At 46.0% G+C, this 20792-nt stretch overlaps 1 protein-coding gene across 2 annotated transcripts in view; it reads left to right on the top strand.

The window, feature by feature from the left end:
• The window catches only part of dlgap3 (discs, large (Drosophila) homolog-associated protein 3), a 115497-nt gene that overhangs the window by 85207 nt on the left and 9498 nt on the right, over positions 1 to 20792 (top strand). For both annotated transcript variants that reach the window (XM_035427846.1, XM_035427845.1), the window contains one exon: positions 16397 to 17514. In XM_035427846.1, the coding sequence (XP_035283737.1) occupies positions 16468 to 17514 (1047 nt within the window). In that variant the 5' untranslated portion in view covers positions 16397 to 16467. The remainder of the gene's footprint in view (positions 1 to 16396; positions 17515 to 20792) is intronic.

The raw sequence follows: 20792 nt of genomic DNA, 5'->3' as shown, positions 1-20792 counted from the left end.
TTAAATTTCTTTTTTATAGCGTAGATTGCTCTTCTAGCTTTTTCTTTGATTGGATTCACTGCCATGCTAAAGCTCCCTGATGCTGTAATTATCAGACCAAGGTAGAAGTATTTCAGCATGTGGTGTAGGGTGGTGTTGCCTAGAAAACATTGGAAACAGTTTTCCTGACATCTGGCTTTACTCTATTCTCTCTCTTGGTAATACACAGCATGCTGTCTCTCGCACTCTCTCTCTCTCTCTCTCTCTCTCTCTCTCTCTCTCTCCCCATCTTATCCATATTATGTAATCACATATTGTCACTGTGATGAACAGCGGGAGAACAGAGCCCTGCCTCCCCGCCCCGACGTGTCCTTGGTGACTGACAGCTCCCACCTGCCTGAGCACACAGATCTATACGGGGTGGGGTGGGAGGCTGGGGGCGATGGCATTAAACACAGGAAGCCCCCATGGCTTTGCTCTGGCCACATCCTCCCCTCCATCTCTCAGCACGCTCGGCTGATGCTCTGCATTAATCACAGGCTAGCACTGGTGAAGCCTGTTATGGAGGAACTAGTCTCAACCAGGTGAACTACCTGTCCTCTCACCTAATCACACTGGAAACACACACGGGCCAATACCATGATCTTGAGAAACACACACACATGCACGCGTACGGGCACGCATGCACACACACACACACACACACACACACATACACACACATGCACACACAAACAAACACATGCACGCGCACACACACACACACACACACATATACATGCACGCACACACACGTACACACGCACGCACACACATGCACACACACACACACGCACACACAAACAAACACAACACACAATCACATCCACACCATTGCAGAGGCTTTGCAGAGTACATTACATTCCTCCAACCTTTGTGAAACGTTATGCATCAGGATTGCCGGGAGGGAGTGAAGGTCAGTGGAAATCGCAGGGATGACATCAGCGATACTCTGATGTAATAAGAGATACTCTCAGCACTCTGAGCAGATGAAGCAATTTGTCGTCTCTCCGGCAATTTCATGTTCCATTATTACACTCATTAAACATCCCCCCAACGTCATGCGCCGGGAACCCGTCATTGGAGAAAAAATGTCCTGGAAATGAGAAAATTGAGTTCTAATGAAAAAGTACAGGTTCAGATTTTTATATGGGATATCGTACAGCGGCTCTACAATCAACCGTGGCTCATCATGAATATTCCCTTTCTTTACAGATCCTCAGTCAGTCTTGATTAAATAGTCTGACAGCCCTTTACCCTCCCATCTTTTTCTCTTCTCTGAGAAAAGGAGCACGGAGGAGTGGCAACCTTTTTTACAGAGCCTGGTTCTCGTCTGAGCTCCAACCCCTCCCTGACAAATGGGCTGTTCGGTGCATTCAGAATTGCTTTGTTCCAATAGCTTTGTGATGTTGTCTCTTTTCTTTATCTGGCATAATAATAAGAAGGTGAAAGAGAGACTTTATCGAAGATCCAAGCCTCTCAGGGGGAATAATGCAACCCAGGCAAGAATTTAAAGGGGGTGGGAAAGGGGGGGGGGGGGGGGTTAGATGAATGAAAAAGGAACACGAGGAGTCATTACCTTTTTTTTTTTGGTTTTTGGGGCCTTTTCAAAAATGCTCTCTCAAGCGTGGCAGAGATACTGTGACCCAGTTCTGTTAGGACAGGGTCCTTGAGTGTCTCAACGTCAAATGGTGATGTCAGCAGTGTACTGGGAAACAAGGCCTGGCTTCCTTCTGTGCCCCATACAGCCATTAGAGGGAGCTCACATTAACACTTGGACACGGCGCGTTTATGCTGGAGGTTAGCGCAGCTATTAAAGAGTTCGGCACCTTTGAAATATGTGTTTAATGCGATTGTTGCTTAGGGCTTTTGGCCACTGCCAGTTCCGCTGCAACATGTCAAGATTGTGCCGCAGGTAATATTTGTGCTTGTGGTCCTTGTAGTTCATTTCTTAGGCTACACTTTATGTTAAGACTGTTATAATACTCTCATTAAGAAATAAGTGCTGAACAAGTGCTATGTAATTATGTCTTATCACACAGTGTTTCTAACTGAGGGAATATGTTTGGGCTTTGGGTTACATTCATGTGTTGAGTTGGTGTTTAAATTTTAGAGTACATCCCGTACAATTATATAAAACAACATAAACACAGAAATTACTTTTCACATGCTGTTGATGCATAGTAGTAATTTAGAAATATAAGTGCATGGTAGTTGCGATGCCATAATGAATGAAAAAGGCATAGATAGCATAAAGTATTTCTTGTGTTCAATCTCTTTATTTATTCACAACAGTCTGTTTGCAGTTATTATTCCATGTCTGTAAAGCACCCTTTGCCTAATTAAGATGTTTTCCTAGCTTGGTGCTTTCAACAAATTGAAGTGGTATAGGCACCTGTTTACATCTAATTATCTTGCACAATGTCAATCAGTTGTGTCTGTTTTACCATCAACAAAATGTCCTTTTTTCCCCTCATCTTCTGTCACCATCTGAAGCCTCCAACAAAAGAACAGCAGTGGCAGAAGTGAAGAACAAACAGAACACACAGAATTAAATGCGCATCTAAGGAATTAGTGAAAAACTTACAGTACTTATGAAAGTAGAGTTTACTGAGAGGACAACAAACTGGATAACTAGCTAAGATACCACAGCTGTGGCAGAGATGGGGAAGGAGTCTCATTATCTTACCTTTACTGAGGACAAAACCCAATTGACCTCTCGGTCTTCCCTGAGAAACTATTCTCACTGTCTCACCATTGATTCAGTCTAATTGGTTAATCCAATGTACTGTGACCTATTGAAAATACAAAGATAAATTCCCAGCATGCTCTGTTTCCCGCCTGCACTGCTTGTTATTTGAGTTTAAGTTTTCGTCCTCAAATGATTTGTCACTCCAGTGGCATTAGACAAATCAAAAAAAAAAAAAAAAAGCGTAACAAAACAAACCCCTCTGAATGTAAGAATATTCTTTTATTTTCTTTTTGAGGATTTTGAGATGATATCCATTTCCTTTTGGGGCATGACATTTCAAAGTAAGCATTGTAGTTTGCTGTAATCCCAGTTAGCTTCTTAAGCACCATTTGATAATGGAAGACAGTAGATTTAAGGCAGGGTCCTTTCATTGAGAACAAGCCATCCTCTCATAATACAAGCTGAATGAGACTCTCGGGCAGTCTTTGTGGTGTCTCACTTGGGGTACAGGCTAATGGGAACACTGAAACACTGAGGTTTGCCTGCAATATCATGTTTTAATTGCTTGGATCAGTCAGTCCTATTTATATTGTTGTTTTACGTTAAGCGCTACCTTTCCCTTGCATAGCATGTTAGTATACTCAGGAGCATGGGTCTGTATTCTTTGTGCTGGATGCCAGAACTACAAAGGTGTTCACAATGCACATGTGATCTAAGCAACCCTGTTGATCCCACAATAGAAGCCTTTCATGAGACCAGAAGCACACACACTGCAACACAATGTTAAGGACTGCTCTTGGTCGCTGGTTCGGGATTGATCATCACATTGGTGGCAGAAATAATAAAGAGATGAGTACGAACTTGTTTTCTCCTCTTTCGCTCTGGTGTGTGAATGGAGGAGAGGGCTGAATCTGCAGAGACCCTGGAGAATGAGTCATCGCAACATTGCACGGGTACCCCTTTGAGAAAACCACACGAGCATCATGCTACACAGCAATACCCAACCCTGCAGTGGAAAACATGTTTCTCATTCTGTGAATAGATTGCTTCTGTCACGAAATAAGCCTTAATGGAATTAGACACAGCTTGCATGTCTGTGCACAGAATCCCTGAGCAAACTCATTTGGATCCTCCTGCTGTGGCCGCGATCTCAGAGCCGGGCGCCCAGGGACGTGTCATCTCGTAGCGGGAGAAAGGACACGGAGGGTTTGGCGGGGTTGCCATGCCAACATGCCCCCCGGGAACGCGTTGCCTGAACCGCACGGCCCTTCTCGGGTGAGCGCCATGGCGTGGCTGTGGCTGTCTCAGTCCATCGGCAAAATTAGCATGGGTGACTTCAGCACAAACTCCCCGACGGGCACAGCGTTAGTCTACATGACTGCCCTGCCTCGCACACACAATTTAGCACAATTTTCAAAGCCATGTCCTTGTCCTCCAGCCCAAAAGGATCATGAGGGGAAAGTTGGTGCAGTGCTTAGAGTCCATTCAGTTTCAGCGCAAGGGACTCGTATACACCGTGGTTGACCCCCATTCCCTATTTTAAATGAACAAATTACTGAACACGGTTGTTTGACTTAGGCGTAATACAGGGGTTAAAATAACTCTAGTCTTCATTGGAGCTAGTACCATGGGCTGCAATCCAAGGAGTCACCCTGGTTTTTTTGGGGGGTTTTTTTGCTTTGCCTTTCCTTTCTCAGGGTCGCTCATAGCCCCTCCCAGTCCACCCCACTGCCAACCAATCAGAGTTATCTTACAACAAATACATTTATTTACCACAAAGGTAGTCAGTCTACTGGTAACCAATGCATGGAATCCATGCTCTTAGATTAATAGAACTGGAAAGCCAATATAAACTGGAAAAATCTCACTGTTTATGTTTAACTATTTCACCCACTGTAGCATTGATCTGTTATTGAGATGAGCACCACTGATACTCTGGCAAGTAATAGCAAAATTTCTATTGAGCAGATATTTTTAGAAAGCTACAGGAGCATATTTGAGCCAGCAACTCAGATGATAAATCACTTCTTTTTTTCCTTTTTTTTTTTGCTTATCAGAAAATAACTTTTGAAATAGCCATCCCATTCATTTAATAACTGTCACTTTCACCTGGCTGTGCTTGGCAGTGAACTCCCAGTTCCAGAAATGAATCTTGGCTATCATTTGTTTAACTACGTGCCTGAAGTAACGCAGTTCTGATTCATATGGTTTATTTCCAAATAAAAATAAAGCTTTTAAAATTGCATGTTCTGCCTGGTTCTGCCATGTAGCACAGTTGAATTGCCCCTTATGTCACCACATGGTTGTGAGATATGTCAGATCAGATCAGGTGCTGCCAGCTGCCTGTAAAAACCCTCATGGACCAAGTCGGACTCAATTAGGGCTTTCTGCTTCCTGCTACCTGTGACCATGCTGTCTTGCTCTCAGTTTCTGCAGCAATGTTCTCTCTCTTCTGCGAGTTTCTGCTTCATGTCATGCCCTTCCATTTTGCGGGGTGACAGCCAAAATGATAGATGAGGTTGTTTTCAGTCTTCTCCAGTGGAGTTGAACTCCCAGTAGGGACATCACCAGTGTACCCTCAAGGTAGGGCCAGTGTCTCAGAGCATGGAAAAGCATAGTGTATGGTCCAGTAACTGAGCTCCCCTCATTTGTATTGGTGCCACAAAAAAAGCCGCCACTTTTGAGAGAGGTGCCACTTTTGGTTTCATGTCAAAGAAGCTTCACCCATGTGATTAGGAAAGGAGGTGGGACTCAAACTTATGCAGAACCCATCTGAAAAATCTTGAGAATGAATAGAATGATATCTTCTGCACAAACGGTGGTTAGGTTAGTATTCTTAATTATATAATTAGTTTACTTACTAACTAAAGAATACATTCTTATTTCTCTTATTACATTCTTATAAGTATTGCCATTACTGTAAATAGGACCACGCCTACCTTTAATAGCCATTACATCAGTGTGTAATTGCTATTAAACCAAGGTTCAGTTCCAGCTCAATTTCTTTTCTTTTTTTAAACACATTTTTAAAAATGCATCCTGGATTATAAGGAAGAAAGCTGCTTCACTTCCATGCAAAGTGTTTATTTTCTTAAGACCCAGAATAAACTCAGAGAGGACTATCAGTCCATTTTACCTCGGTTTGAGTGCTGGAAGGCATGCTAATTAGTTGCCAAGTATCGCTGTCCTTGCTATTCTGGCTAGATGGTGCAGAGAGCTGTGAGCGCAAATGAGACCCTTCGTCAGGTCAAACTGCAGCCCAAGGAGTTTTCCCACCCATCTCCCACTGTGGCTCTGTGACTCGTCAGCAAACACAATGCAGCGGGCCGCGATCCACAGGGAGCCAATCAGAGCAGGTTTACCTTCGCGTCCCCGCAGAGCGATCGCCCTCCGAGATCCATTACTGGGGTCCGTGCGGGAGCTCGGTTCTGCCTTCTCTTTCTTTCAGCAGGCAACTGGCAGTTGCTTTTTTTTTGTTTTTGTTGTTGTTGTTTTTGGAAGAGGGGGTCAGGAAAGGGTCACGTGTTGTTATTATTAGATGAATTTAAAAATACTCTCAGAAGTGACAGGAAACTCCAGCTGAGGCCTTGATTCATTTTCTACCTCCGGAGGTTCATGTCTGTTTAACAGCTCTGTGTACTGTAACAATGGGATTTGGCCTCCGGCGACCCATCAGCGAATGTGCACAATTGCAGCACAATTCTGGCCTCAGAATACCTGGCTTTTACTCAAGGGTGGTAGGGTGCTGTAGATTTGGCTTTGATCACATACGTTCCACAGCAGTTTGTGAGTATGATGTTGGGTGGAAACATAATTCTCATGAAGCTGTGGCTGTGAGCTTGGCAATCTAGAATGAAAAATGCTTCATCTATGCAGCCTCTACTAGCCCTAGTCCACTGTTGTATGATGTCTGTGTTGAAAGCTTGATAGGTAAGGACTGAGTGCAGCATTATCTTGGATTTAGCTGATAAAAAATAGCAATGGCAACAGAAATACCTATATTCAGTAATGATGAGGTAACAATCATTTTTCAATTGCTTGTAAAATGGGGACCGAATGCTATTTTATAGCAGTGTTGTATAATGAAATGCAACTGAATGTCAAGCTATTTTGGCACTGAATATTTTATCTAAATCACAGGCAATCAGAATGGCTATATCTGCAGTACATATTACTATACAACTCTCCTTTTCATGAAAAACTATCCTATAAATCACCTTTCACACAATTTACAGCATTCAGATCTAATTATGGTAGTCTTAAGCATGGTGTGTGACTCTCTCTCTACAGGCTACCGGTATGAAATTTGGCACCCTATATTTGCTACTCCTGCTGAATTCACAACCCAAAATTTCCTTCAAAGGAAAATTCTATATTTCATAGATGATTTTAATAAATAGAACTCTTCGTGGAGGACTGGAGGGAGGCTCTTTCAAGTAGAACACCAGAAACATTGATTGGACCATAACTGCAATTTTAACCATGATCATAAAATAACTTTGGTCACGCCAGAACAACAATTTCTCTCTCTGTTGATTTCAACTCACTTGTGTGGCGAATAGCCCTTGTGTAATAATTCCATGCTTTAACTGACAGTTAATGGCCTTCCTTATCTGAAACCTAATGATAAATTAATTATATTTTTGTGCAGAATAAACAGACAAGTCAGTGAAAATAAACAAATTTGTTATAATAAGCAAAGTAGGCGATGTGATAAGTGTGTGACTGGGATACAGCCTACAAATCTTTAGTTTCCCAAAGAGCTTCTGTTCCCTGGTGAGGTTTCCCAAACATCTCCTGCCCAGTCCTACGTAGTTCCACACAGAGACAAAATATATCAAACAGGTTCAAATATACAGACATTTAAACACACATTCATACACATACACACACACATGCATACTCACTCATGCTAAAACACATGCACATGAGTGCACACAAAGGCTGTGCAGATGTACTCGCATACACAGGCACGCAAATACACAACCAACTCCATTTATGCTATTTTACTCCTCTTGGATTGCCCAGGGCATGCTGGTTCTTTGCATTCCTTATTTCATGGTCAAATAGCCACACACACTGTGATTTCTTACGGTCCTTCCCTTTGATCAGCTGAAATGCACACTTACTGACCACCCAGCCCCTGTGTGAAATATGCATAAATGCACTGTATGAGGTGCAGACCTTTGTGTGGTAGCCTAGTGACACAGGGCAAGTTCATGTGTCTGTATCATGGTCTCCTGCTTAATTTAGCTCTGGTTTGCATTGCGATTGCCTGCATCTGGTCAGTTTTTTTCTTTAGTTTGTTTGCTTGTTCGTCCTTTTAGCATACTTCCGTCAGAGTTACTATAATCTGTTGAAAGCACAAGTGTTTGACCGCACTCGACCGACCCCCCGCCTTTCGTATCTTGGCAGAACAATGTGGAGGCCACGCCAGCGCTCGCCATGTGAGTAGTTGGCAAATGAGCACCTGTCTGTTCTGGAAGTGGGTGCACTTATTCCGGATACACTTATTTAATACCCTGCGTCACCCCATGAATATGCAGGGCTGCTTCTGGGTGCAGGTAGAGAGGCGGCCGATCAAAGGGAGAGCGAGATGAGGCGGCTTTGCGGGAAATGCGTGTCTCTCGAGCGCGGACGCAGGGCGCACGCTCATCACACTCACAGCCATCCCTCCGTTCCTCTCCTTCTCCATCTCTGGCAGAGAGGAATGGGAAAAAGACAGCAGAAGCGCACGCTCAGCCAATCAGAACCATCCCTCTGTTCCTTCTCTTCTCCATCTTTGGCAGAGAGGAATGGGAAAAAGACAGCAGAAGCGCACGCTCAGCCAATCAGAACCATCCCTCCGTTCCTCTCCTTCTCCATCTCTGGCAGAGAGGAATGGGAAAAAGACAGCAGAAGCGCACGCTCAGCCAATCAGAACCATCCCTCTGTTCCTTCTCTTCTCCATCTTTGGCAGAGAGGAATGGGAAAAAGACAGCAGAAGCGCACGCTCAGCCAATCAGAACCATCCCTCCGTTCCTCTCCTTCTCCATCTCTGGCAGAGAGGAATGGGAAAAAGACAGCAGAAGCGCACGCTCAGCCAATCAGAACCATCCCTCCGTTCCTTCCCTTCTCCATCTCTGGCAGAGAGGAATGGGAAAAAGACAGCAGAAGCGCACGCTCAGCCAATCAGAACCATCCCTCCGTTCCTTCCCTTCTCCATCTCTGGCAGAGAGGAATGGGAAAAAGACAGCAGAAGCGCACGCTCAGCCAATCAGAACCATCCCTCCGTTCCTTCCCTTCTCCATCTCTGGCAGAGAGGAATGGGAAAAAGACAGCAGAAGTGCACGTGCGAACGACCACGAGACCATCTTGTTTCCTCATTTTATAATTAAAGATTGGCCAGGAGGCAGACATCATGAGACAAACTGTCGACGTGAGCACAATTCAATTTCCAGCGTGACATCTGATGGACTGCCTTCAAACGATGTCAATAAATCTTTCAGTGGTATGGATGTTTGATCCATTGTCCAATTTTTTTTTCTTTTTTTTTGCGAATTGTGTGCTTGTACAATTTCTACCACAGTGAAAGGCCATTTTCAAAAAGAGCACAGCTTGAATTTTCGTCCAAAAGTGCTAATTACATCCCTCTCTGCATAAAACAGACCAGGTCACATGTCACATGTATAGAGTTCTCTGTAATTGTAAATGATACTGCTGACGATCACTTAGGTGGATATTGCTGACCTCTGAATTAATTCCAAAACACTAACCCATCAAAAGGGGAATCAAATCATTACAATGTGGCAGCACATTAATTCAGTTTTTGTTTGATTGAAAAGCTTCCATTAATTAAAATGGCATTTCTTTAATTGAGTACAGTGTGGGTTTCCCTCATGTGATGACCAGAGGAGTCATGCAGCTAGTGATGGTAACCAGGTAAATGCTGCAGGACTCCTTCAGGTGGCTGCTGGTTTGTTTGATAGTCTATCACATCAAGCTCACTTGTCCCAATTCCAGAGTTGTCAGGATCTGACGAGTTATTGCAGCAGGGTAACATAGATGGAAGCAAACAGGGAACTTTTCCAAATATAATAGTGACCGCTCAGGGAACCCTGAACCAATGAGAGCTGCAATGGACTTATAGAGTAAGAGTGATATGTGTCGTAGAGGTGAGACGGATCATTGGAACCCTGTAACTGAACATATTATTCTTGCAGAACCGTGCCAGTAGTGTCCTACAGCCGGTGATTAGTTGTACGTGCAAGGGCAGAGATATCCATTCTGTACGATAAAACTCAATGTGGTTAAAATATGGATTGCTAGTTCTGTTTTAGGGAGAAATGTCAGGTCTGCGGATTCACATAGCCTTTTGCATGACCGGTTTTTCGGTTCAGAGCATTTTAATGAGGGCTGTCTGGATTCAGCCCGTATAGAAGAAGCGGGGCGATTGAGTGGTGACTCCCTCGGTTCGGATTATTAGTGAGCCAGCCACAGATGACCAATTCCAGATCAATTACAGATCAAATGAGCATGGTATGAAGATACTGAGCAGCTCGCACAATGAATATCGCAAGTTATTGACCATCTTCAAAGCTTCATCTTCCTCCCCCCTCCCTTTCTCTCTCATTTCTCCACCATCCGTCACTCTCATTCCCCTTTCTCACTCCTTTTAATTTTATTGTTCCTTGTTAGAATTCCCTTCCCTTTCTGCTTAACATACACAAATTATGGATAAGGAAACCTTTAACTTGCGTGTTCAGAGAGGAGTGTTGGGAGAGTGTGCGTTTATAAATGGAAGCGAAAGGCACTTCGTTTGTGCTGATTGCTGGGCCAGTGCTCTCACCATGGGGGCCTGTACCATCTCTCTTTGATTTCCTGTCAGGGATTGGGATGATAAATCTCCTCTCTCTCTCTCTCTCTCTCTCTCTCTCACACACACACACACACATGCACACACACTCTCTCTCTCTCTCTTTCTCTCTCTCACACACTCCCTCTGTCTCTCTCTCTCTGTCTCTCTCTCTCAGAGCTAAAGGACATAGAGGGAAAGGGGGAATGAGGCTTCAACTTTGGAACAGACAAAATCTTTAAACCACAAATAGCTTTGTGACAGAAAAACACAATTGTTCTGTTTGGATATATATATATATATATATATATATATATATATATATTGTAACGTGATTTTCCTTATTCCGATTTTTTCTTTAGTTATTTTTCATTCCGAGTCCAATTGCATGGATGACTCTCGACGTTAATTAACCCACCATTGCGGTGCGAACAAGACACGTGACAAGCACAATTACAGTTCTGCTGCTGCTATGACAGAAAGCACTTGTTCTCTGTCACAGCACTTGTCTGTCCAGCACTTAGACGTCTAGCAATCTAGCACTTTGTATGGCAGGTTACAGCTGAGCATTTTAGAGTGAGGCAGCTTCCTGTTTACTTTGACTCAACCTGTCACCACAATGAAGAGCGTCCGTAGGCTCCTGCTTGTAAATGCATTTCCAACCCTGCTTTAGACGCTACTGGAGAGGTAAAACCTCAGATCCTGCCTATGACTCATCTGTTATTATTACTGTCATCATTATTTCCTCTGTGGCCAGGCCATCTTCCGATCTTCATGAGAGGTATGCCCAGGTCTAATCAGGCACATCTACAAATGTCAAGTACTACATATGGAGTTGGGTTGGAATTGGTGGAATTGATGGAATTGGGTCCCAGACTCTCAAATAGGTTTGGAGACCCTTCTGGTTGTCAGAGGCAAAATGAAGGAAGTGACATAGTCAAACAGCTGGGAAGCATGTGGCTGTCTGCATGGCTTATTTCTCCCAAGTATGTCCCTTTTTCAGTCATGTCCTGCTGTTTGAGGAGCTTATGTATGTTCGTCATTTCTAATGGACCATACATTGCATGTAATGTGCATTTTTCAAAGAAAACCACACAAATTCTTGTGTGTTACTTGGGCATAATGCTTATGTGCTTTCTTTTTAAGAGTATTGTCTGTACTTGTGTGGTATGACCAGCTCACAGGAAAAGGCAAAAACTAGTGTTCTCTATGGATCCCATTGTGAGGCAACTGAACTTTAAATTCAAATACTTTTCTACTCTTTACTGATCTCGTCTGGTGTATTGGAATCAATGAAAAACTCTCAAAAAGTGCAAAGCCCACTTTCTGGTCATATTGGCAGGCTCAAGTACACCAGGCAAGATCAACAGAGCACAGAAAAGTATTTGAATCCAAAACAAATACGTATTTGATCCAGGTCTGGAGGAAACTGAACTTGCCGTCTACTTTCTCTAACTTTCCCTTCTGGTATTTTAGATCCAAAATGGAGGTATGAATCAGAATGGCCAGCCCTTCGTGCCATGTCACGGTCTGACAGTTTTGGCAAATACAGCAAACCGAGGCATGCTGCAATATAAATGAAAATAAATAATGCTGTCTCTCTTGGCAGTCGCAGTCGTGCCCGAGCACCGCCGCAGCCGGCGTACGTTTTCAGAGGCGAAGAGATAACGGCGAAACCTTGAAGGGTGTTTATCGCTGCCGGACAAAGCGGCCACATCTGATGCCAGTTGGCTCAACAGGCCCGATTCATACCCACGATTCCTTTCTTCCTCTTTGTTCTCAGACTCCTCTTTGTGGGAGTGTTTTCGGACCGCGCGGGAGAGCGGACGGCGGCTCTCATTACAGGAGGAAGGCAGCGAGTGAGTCTTCCTGCCGGCATTCCAGCCGTGTCTGTGTGAAAGAAAAGAGAAACAAAAAAACCATAACCTGTCATTACTCTGTTGGTCTTTCTTTCTCCCTCTGACTCCCCACTGACAAGGTGGAGCGTACGTTACAGAAACCGCTGTCCTCCATTGTTGCACTGCATTGGAAATGCGCCGTCGTGTCTAGGAGGTTAATTATGTCCTTATATTTCAGTTTTACAGGGTACTGGTGGTACAATTGCCAGACAGAGAATGCACAAGGTCATGTGAAAGTGAGATAACATTATTGTGTTAAAAAAAGCAGTGAATATCAATTCATTTTCAGCTTTCCTGTCATTCGTTTAGTTTTGTCAATGTCGCTATTGGCAAAAACCACATTGCCTTATCTTGCCCCGTTGCATTTTAAATAATGATGTCTGCTATTGTCTCTTTCATTGTCTGTAGGAGAATGAGCTTAATTATGCGGGTAACCTAAAAGGTTGCCAGTGCTGCTACCATAGCAGTGTGGCTGGTGTTCTGTGTGCTTATTATGAAAACGGCCTACATTTCTCTATTAAGCAAGTTGTCGTCATTGTCTATCTCTTTGCCAGAGCATGCCAGATACCTGTCAATCAGTGTGTAAATTTGTGAAAAGCAGGCAGTTTTCAAATCCTTCGGTAAACTTAAAAAGTAATCACCAAAGTTTCTGAACAAACATAACTGTGACCACATCTGAATGTACTTTCACAGCAGCATCCACCCTGTATTGGTGTCCAAACAGGAGCCAACAGAGTAGTGCAGAGCTCATCTATCACCATTGCTTCACGAAGGGCCGAGCACTATTCAGACAATTGGGATATGAGGGAACCGCTGCCTCGGATTTAGCAGCACACTGTCTGTGGCTGACAGCGGCTGATCTGTGCTACTTAGCCACAGAGAGCCGGGCGCTCTCAGCCCAGATTGATGAGAGAGCGCTCATGCTTGGAGAGAGCTCCATATGGCACACGTACTCAGGTGTGAGTGGAGGTGTAGCGGAGGGGGGGAGGGGGTGGCCTGTGACAGCGTGCGCCCCGTCTATGGAGAAGAGCGGGCGGGCGGGCTCTGAAACCCCACATGAAAGAAGTAGGTCAAGCGCAGGGTCTGTTTGTGCCGGCTCAGAGATCACACAGAGGCGTGCGGGGAATTGATGATGCGCCTCACCCGACAGAGAGGGAGAGAAAGGGGGAGCGATGGAGGAGAGATCGGAGAAGGAAAGACAGAAAGGAGTAGGCAGAGATAGGATAGGTAAAGACTGAGACAGAAAGACGAAGAGAGCAGAAATCTGAAGGAGAAACCTAGATGGAGGGAGGAGAGAGGGAGTGATAGACAGATGGACTGACAAGTCCTGTAACTCAATCCTATCCCATCCAAATACATGTCTGTTTAGACAGAGAGAGAGAGAAACAGGAAGGAAGGAAAGAGGAGTGGAGAGCTAAGGGAAGGATAAAGAGAAGGAGGCAAGGAGGGAGGGTCAGACAGAGAAGTAGAGACAGCACAAATGCTTGGGTCAAGTGCAACTGTTTTCTTTTCTCTTTATTTCTCACCCATTCTTATGTCTCCAAACCTCCTACACCTTGATTGTTGGTGGGCAGAGAGTGCTCACGATTGCTAATAAAAACAGTGAGGATGATTGGCAATGATTGGTACAGAGGGCCATATGCAGCAGGTCAGAGTCATGGATGTTGTCTGCTTGTTTTTATGTTTCTGTCTTGTTCAGCTTTTCACAAATCAATAAAAATAAGACAAGGTCGTCGTTTGTCTGTGCTGAGGCACTCCTGGAAACAGAGCTGGATGCTGAAATATTCACCGCCTATTCAGAGTCTGCAAAGGGGCCATTTTTAGAGGAGGAGATGATATCAAACTGAGGAACAATGAGAGCGGAGTAGTCCTCTCTCTTCACAGGTGTCTCCTTTCTTCTCTCTCACACTAACTTCATTAATCACCCACTTTAGGCCGGCTGCCTTGTGGGATTCACTCTCCCTGTGGTGCTGTTGTGCAATTGTTTGTGCATCTTTTAAGGAACAACAAAAAAATTAAATTGTCTGGATCAAATGGCCAACTTGGGCTGGTTTCCCAGAAGAATCTATAGCGATAATAGTCCTGTTTTCAGTTGCCCTTTCTATGGATGGTCCTTCATAAAAACTGTATAGCTCTCTATGAAGTGCTTGTATGTGGGTTATGTGCTGCTTATGAAGTAACTACTGTATATTGCTCCTTTGAAAGGCTATTTATAGGATGTGTTAACCCTTCTTCTATACGAGTTAAACATTTGAGAAATTTTGCTTTGGCAGTATATCAGCACTGTACATCTGGCATCTAAGTAATAGTACATGCTTGATCCAACCACTGGACTTGATGTGAGAGCTGAGTTTCAAGAGGGCGTTCAGCCCTGTGATTTGAAGTGACAAGATTGTTTATATTTGGTTAGCACCCTCTGTCTGTCACATTTTAGTCTGGAAAAGTATATTTGTAAACAATAAAATGAAACACCTTTTAGTTCATTCATTCTGCATCTGTGTTCTGTCTAAAATAAATAATGCATCATGAATGATAAATTGCAGTGATGAACTCCACGATTATGTTTAAATTTAAGTTTTTGAATTTAGTCGATTAGCAGGCCCCCCGACTGAGTCATTGATCCCTTCCTCTGTTTGAATTTGAACAATATTGCCAGTGAATGTTTAGAAAGTTTGCTCCTGTTCTCTGAGAAAGTTCACAGAGGTTCTGCATGACATCATGCTCCGGAGAGAACACTTTCATGCCTCGGCACGACTGGTCTTCTGAAGTGTGATCGTGTCATAACCTTCCCCATCTCACTTCACTGGCTTCATTTTCCAACTTGCTTCAAGTTTGAAACCTTGGCGCTAGCCTACGGCGCAGCGAAGGGAACAGCTCCACTATGCCCCCGCCCCCACCTCCCCACCCGGTCGCTTCTCCCACTCACGATGCCTCTCTGTACTGGCCCCTCAGTGGTGGAATGAACCAGAGTGGCCAGGGCAGCAGAAGACCCAGCTCTTCAGACTACACCTTTCTTCCCATCCCCACTCCTTTATCACTCCCAACTTTGGCACTAATTCAGATTATCAGGTCATTTTTATGGTTTCGTGATTTCTTATCACTTAACATTTCCCTCATTTGGCCTTGTTGTGGATGCATTTAAATCTCTTTATATTTTGATTCTGGTTAGCATAGGTAATTTGCACTAGTTTATTAAGGTTGTAGTTTATCTTTATTTGCTGGACTAACAATGCTGTTAGACATGTTTGGCACCAATGCTAATATCAATCATGGGAAAGAACTTTTCTTCTGCATTCTCTCTGGTTAAGTCACTTGGGATAAGAGCGTCTCCTAAATGAATGCAATGTGGCGTCACTGTGGAATTCAGTCTCTTCTGCTGTGAGCAGAAGAGCTGACAAAGTCTCAGATGCAGCGGTGATGACACGTCGAGTGTGATATCACCTGTTCTTTATTTAGAATATATGTCAGCGCTGGTTCCATCTGGGCTGTCAACTTTACACGTCACATTTCACGGCTGTTTTGAAGTCCTGAGAGCTTGCAAGCAGCACTAAAAATAGGCATTCATTTTTAATGCAAAAACAGCAGCATGGAGGTTCATCTTTGTGGAACTGAGAGCAGTCGAATCACGTGCACATCCTAATCGTAGGCTAGGAGAAATAGTCAAAGAAACAGATGAGAAATGCCCCCAACCATTACACACACACAAGTGCACGCACACACACACACTCATTTAGCTTGCTATTACTCCTAATTTTATTGTCGAGACAAAGTGGGTCTTACCTGCATTAAAAACGATGACCCGTGAACATGTAGACACCTGAAGCACACAGACAGCTGTTCTGTAATGTAATGTAATTGGAATTTTATAGGGCGATGGCATGAGGAGAGCATTCCACATTCACTGAGTGTTTCACCTGTTTCCTCTTGCCCTCCCCCACCCCCCACCCCCTGCAGGTGACTACGGCGGAGCCCTGTCGCGCCCACAGCGCCCCCTCTCGGCCCGGGCGGCCCACCATGCCCCGGCCATGAAGGGATACCATGTGAGCCGCAGCCTCTCCCAGCATTCCTCAGCGCCATGCCACTGCATGCCCGAGGACTGCGAGGTCCCGCGGGACTACATGCCCCGCCCGCCGGACCACCGCGGCGCCGCCGAGCACTACCAGGGGCACGGAGAGCACCCCTACTACCCCCCGGGGGCACCCCCCGAGCCCCTGGCCCTGCCGCCCTCCGGAGGGGGCACCTTTCCCCGGGCGCACCCCAGCCAGCAGGCCTACGACTCCTGTGAGGAGTGCCTCTCGTCCGGGCAGGGGGGGCACCCGCCAGGGGGCAAGGCGCACCGCATCCCGCCGAACCTACTGGACCAGTTCGAGAAGCAGCTCCCCTTCCACCCGGACGGCTTCCACACGCTGCAGTACCAGCGCACGGCCAGCGGGGAGCAGCGCAGCGAGAGCCCCAGCCGCATCCGCCACCTGGTGCACTCGGTCCAGCGGCTCTTCGCCAAGTCGCACTCGCTGGAGGCGCCGTCCAAGCGCGAGTACAACGGGACGCGCTCCGAGTACCGGGAGCGGGGCGGCGGGGGCCACCGGGGCGGCGGGGGGGAGGAGCCGTCCCCGCACTACGGCACCCAGCACGTGTCCCGCTCGGCCCGCCGGAGCAAGAGCCGCGAGCGCAGCAAGAGCGGCGACTACCGGCGCGAGGCCCGCCACGAGCCGCGCCACCGCAGCCGCACGGCCGGCTGGTGGAGCTCCGACGACAACCTGGACAGCGACAGCAGCTTCCTGGTGACGGCGGCCGGGCTGGCCGCCCGGGGGGGCCGCGGGATGATCCAGGCCCACGAGTCCCTGGACGGGGCCATCCAGGACCTCACCCTCAAGGCCCTGAAGGCCAAGGGAGCCCCGGGGGAATGCCTGGCCTGCACCGCCAACGCCGGACACTCCCTCAAGAGGAGCACCTGGTCCACCATGACCGTCAGCCAGGCCCGAGAGGTGTACCCCCCGCACAGGGCCGGCTACGACAAGGCGCTGGTGCCCCTGGAGTCGAAGCTGAAGGAGCGCAGCTACCACTACCTCCAGGTGAGGCCTCCTCACGCGGCCTGGGCGGCGGTTGTGGAGGCGCGGTGGCAGGCAGATCATGGGTTTGAGCGAGCGCAGGCTGCGCCTCATTGACTTTTAGATCAAGCTCCCTTGAGGATAACCTCTACGCATAAATGTTTCAGGGGGCGACTGCACCAAACCACACAGCTCCCACTGCGACAAACTCGTTTTCCTTCTGTACCGGCTCCGTACGCCTGTCGCTAGGGCAGCGCGCGCAGCGAAACGCTCAGCGCTAACCCAGCTCCCGCGGTTTGTTTGAGTCCAGCGGGAACCATGCGCGCACTGCCAGAAGTAAAAGCGCTGTAGCAGAGTTGATTTTACGCGGAACGTTTTGCTGTGTGGAGGCTAATTCATTGGGCAGAGGAAAAGATGTCGATTATGTGGCTATTATGAGCCTCTCACTGAGAGGCCAGCCCTGCCAGAACCATTGCGTTCAAGCTCACTGAGCCTTTAACCCTTTAATCATCACCCCAGAACATTTTATTCATAGTCCAGGGCCCACTGTACAGTACCAGAGATCTGGAGCCCTGATAGTAGATACCAGAGCGGGCTTTATAGATCTCTCTAAATCACAGATCACCTTGAATATCGCAAGAAACTGTGTTCAGCACCTGGAACACCGAGTCTCAGGGTCATGTGTGAGACACCTGATTGAAGCATTTTCTCCAGGTGCTGTGGTAAAAAAAAATCAATCCGTATAAAAGCGTGACGGAGCATGAAAGACATTAAATTAAATCAATGAAAGTCACCGTGGGTAAGGTTGTTTGCTGTGTAAATCCAGCTTTCAGCCTAAGGGAAACACTGTGATGGTGATCTTTTTAATCTTTTTACATGATTATTATTCGCATCTTCCAGACGTGCAACTCATGTAGCCGGATATTTACTGAAGCAGTCTAAGTGAATACCTTGTTTGGGGCGCAAAGTGAGTTGGCCACCAGACAATCAAATGTACAACCCCAGGAGCTGAACTATCGCAAATACACGCAAACAGACAATGACTACATTCATCATCGTCAAGCATTCTCATATTCAATCTTGTCAATTAACGGAACTGTCTAGGTTAAGTTAGTAGATAGCGGTTAATGGTTTGGATGAAGATGCCGTGGCCATCTGTTACTTGGGCCGCGGCCTCTCTGCGATGGAAGAAGAACCCTGGTTCCCATAAAGGGAGACGGTGACAGTCTTGCTCTTGTAAATGGGGAGGGATTGCACACGGCTCTGCGGCCCACCTCAGATGGTGATGAATGAACGGGGGGGCTAATTGGGACGTAGCCGTCCTGTGGCACACAGACGGCGCTGGAATCGCGGCGCTCCTCGTGCGTGAGCATCGTCTCACGGAGCCCGTTACTATTTCATTCAGCCCACCGCCTGCTTCGCGGGAGGAGGCCAGTGTAGTTTATCTCCCATGACAACCAGTTAAATGAGGGCCTTTTACCGCAGGGGAACCTGTGAAAGACGAGCTGTGCTTCCCCCCGACTTGTTCTCTTTCCTCCGCGGGGATGCTGGGTTGGTCCCCTGCCAGTGTTACTACGGTAACAGCAGGTGACCACAAGTTGGAGAGAGAGAGTGCGAGAGAGAGAGAGTTTAGTGTATGTGAGTTTTTATATGTTGTTGTTTTACTTATATTTCAGACACCAAACTTACTGAGAATAATGTAAACTCATATAACTCCTCAAACATTGAAATGTTCAGTATAAAACAACAAGTGGACCATATTGGACTCATTAAGCATAAGCATTAAGAGTAGATTTAATACTGAGAATTTTGCCGTATTCTTATTGGCTTTTTTTAATTATGTTTTTTGCTTGCTTGTTTTTTGTTGTTTTTTTTTAAGCAAGCCCTACCCCCTTAACCCTAAAGGCCTTGGGTAATACAATTCATCAGTGACACTTTCCGACTGAACGCCGGTCCCAGAGGTACTGTAGTCAGCAAGTTTCCCACAATGCCGAGGGGGGCTGCAGTCGTTCAGGGTCGGATCAAAAGAGACGTCAGCGCGGACGCTTTTGGAGCCGGGATTGGGCTCAGTGGATCGGTGGGGGATCGGTTGGGGGCTGTGCAGGGAAGGGGGTGAAGGTGGTGTGTTTGTGGTGGAGTGATGGAATCGGCTGTTTTGTTTAATGTCTGAGCAGCTGGGGTCAGAATTTCCTCTGCCCACTCAATGAAACTGTGGTGTTTACTCACACCCAGCTGCCAGCATATGGTAATTTACAAGGCCTGTTAATTATAGAGGAGTCGAGGAGAGTGAAAAGAAAGAGGAAGTGAAACAGATTAAAGGAGGAAGAAAAGGAGAAAGATGGGCTAAATAGGCGAAAGAAATATGAGAAAGACACAGAAAACATAGGCTGGATGTTAACCCCTCGCTATCAGATAGTAACCTTGGTGATCTGAACTAGCTTTACACCAGTCTACTCCTGTCCTGTTCAGAGTGGGGGGTGATGGACCTTTCCTAATCCCCTCTCATGCTCATTTTACAGAAGAGTAGCAGCAGCCCTGACACACTGTCAAACTAAAGTGTCTTTGTGTGGGTCTTTGCCTGTGAATATGCATGTGTATTTGTGTGTGCCTGTGTGTGCGTGTGTGTGTGTGTGTGAAACATTGGTAAGTGGGACAGAGGGGGACCGTAAACACTCAGCTGAAACATCTCTTTGAAGTAGTGCCTATTTTTCATTGTCAGTTCAATCGTAGGAGAGAAGATCTGCAAATAGATGAGAAAGATGTCTGATGAAAAGAAAATTTACATGTACAAAGCAGTAAGTGTTTTCACAGGACTAGTTCATAGATCAGAGGTGAGCAGATTGTAACACTAACAGTGTAGCATAATGCTAAAGGAGATTGCCCGCTCAAATGCTCAATGAGGTACTGCCGTTGTTCCCTTCAGTAAAATAAATAACTCCTGCTTGCTTTATTAAATATCCAGCTGTGTAACCTAATCACATGTAATGCATGTGGATAATATGTGGGGAAAAAAACTGTAAAAAAAATGTATAAATGGATATACAATATGTTAATCACCTTGCATAGAAAATGAGGAAATGAGTTGTTTATTGTAAATACGACGGTACAGTATCTAGACTCCAGTGATACTAACACTGATTAATGGACCAGTACTACAGCTGCATCTGCATGGAATCCCTTGGACCTTGGGTGAGAGTGGTATCCCGGCGGCAGAGCAGCTGCGTTACCATGGTGATGGAGGATTGGGTAGGGGGGAGGGGTGATGCTGTTCTCCACACAACAATCTACCTACAAACATTCTG

Source organism: Anguilla anguilla, chromosome 8, assembly GCF_013347855.1.
Source record: "Anguilla anguilla isolate fAngAng1 chromosome 8, fAngAng1.pri, whole genome shotgun sequence".
Classification (NCBI taxonomy): Eukaryota; Metazoa; Chordata; class Actinopteri; order Anguilliformes; family Anguillidae; genus Anguilla; species Anguilla anguilla.
Note: the sequence above shows the minus strand (reverse complement) of the source record. Positions and strands in the feature narration are given on the sequence as shown.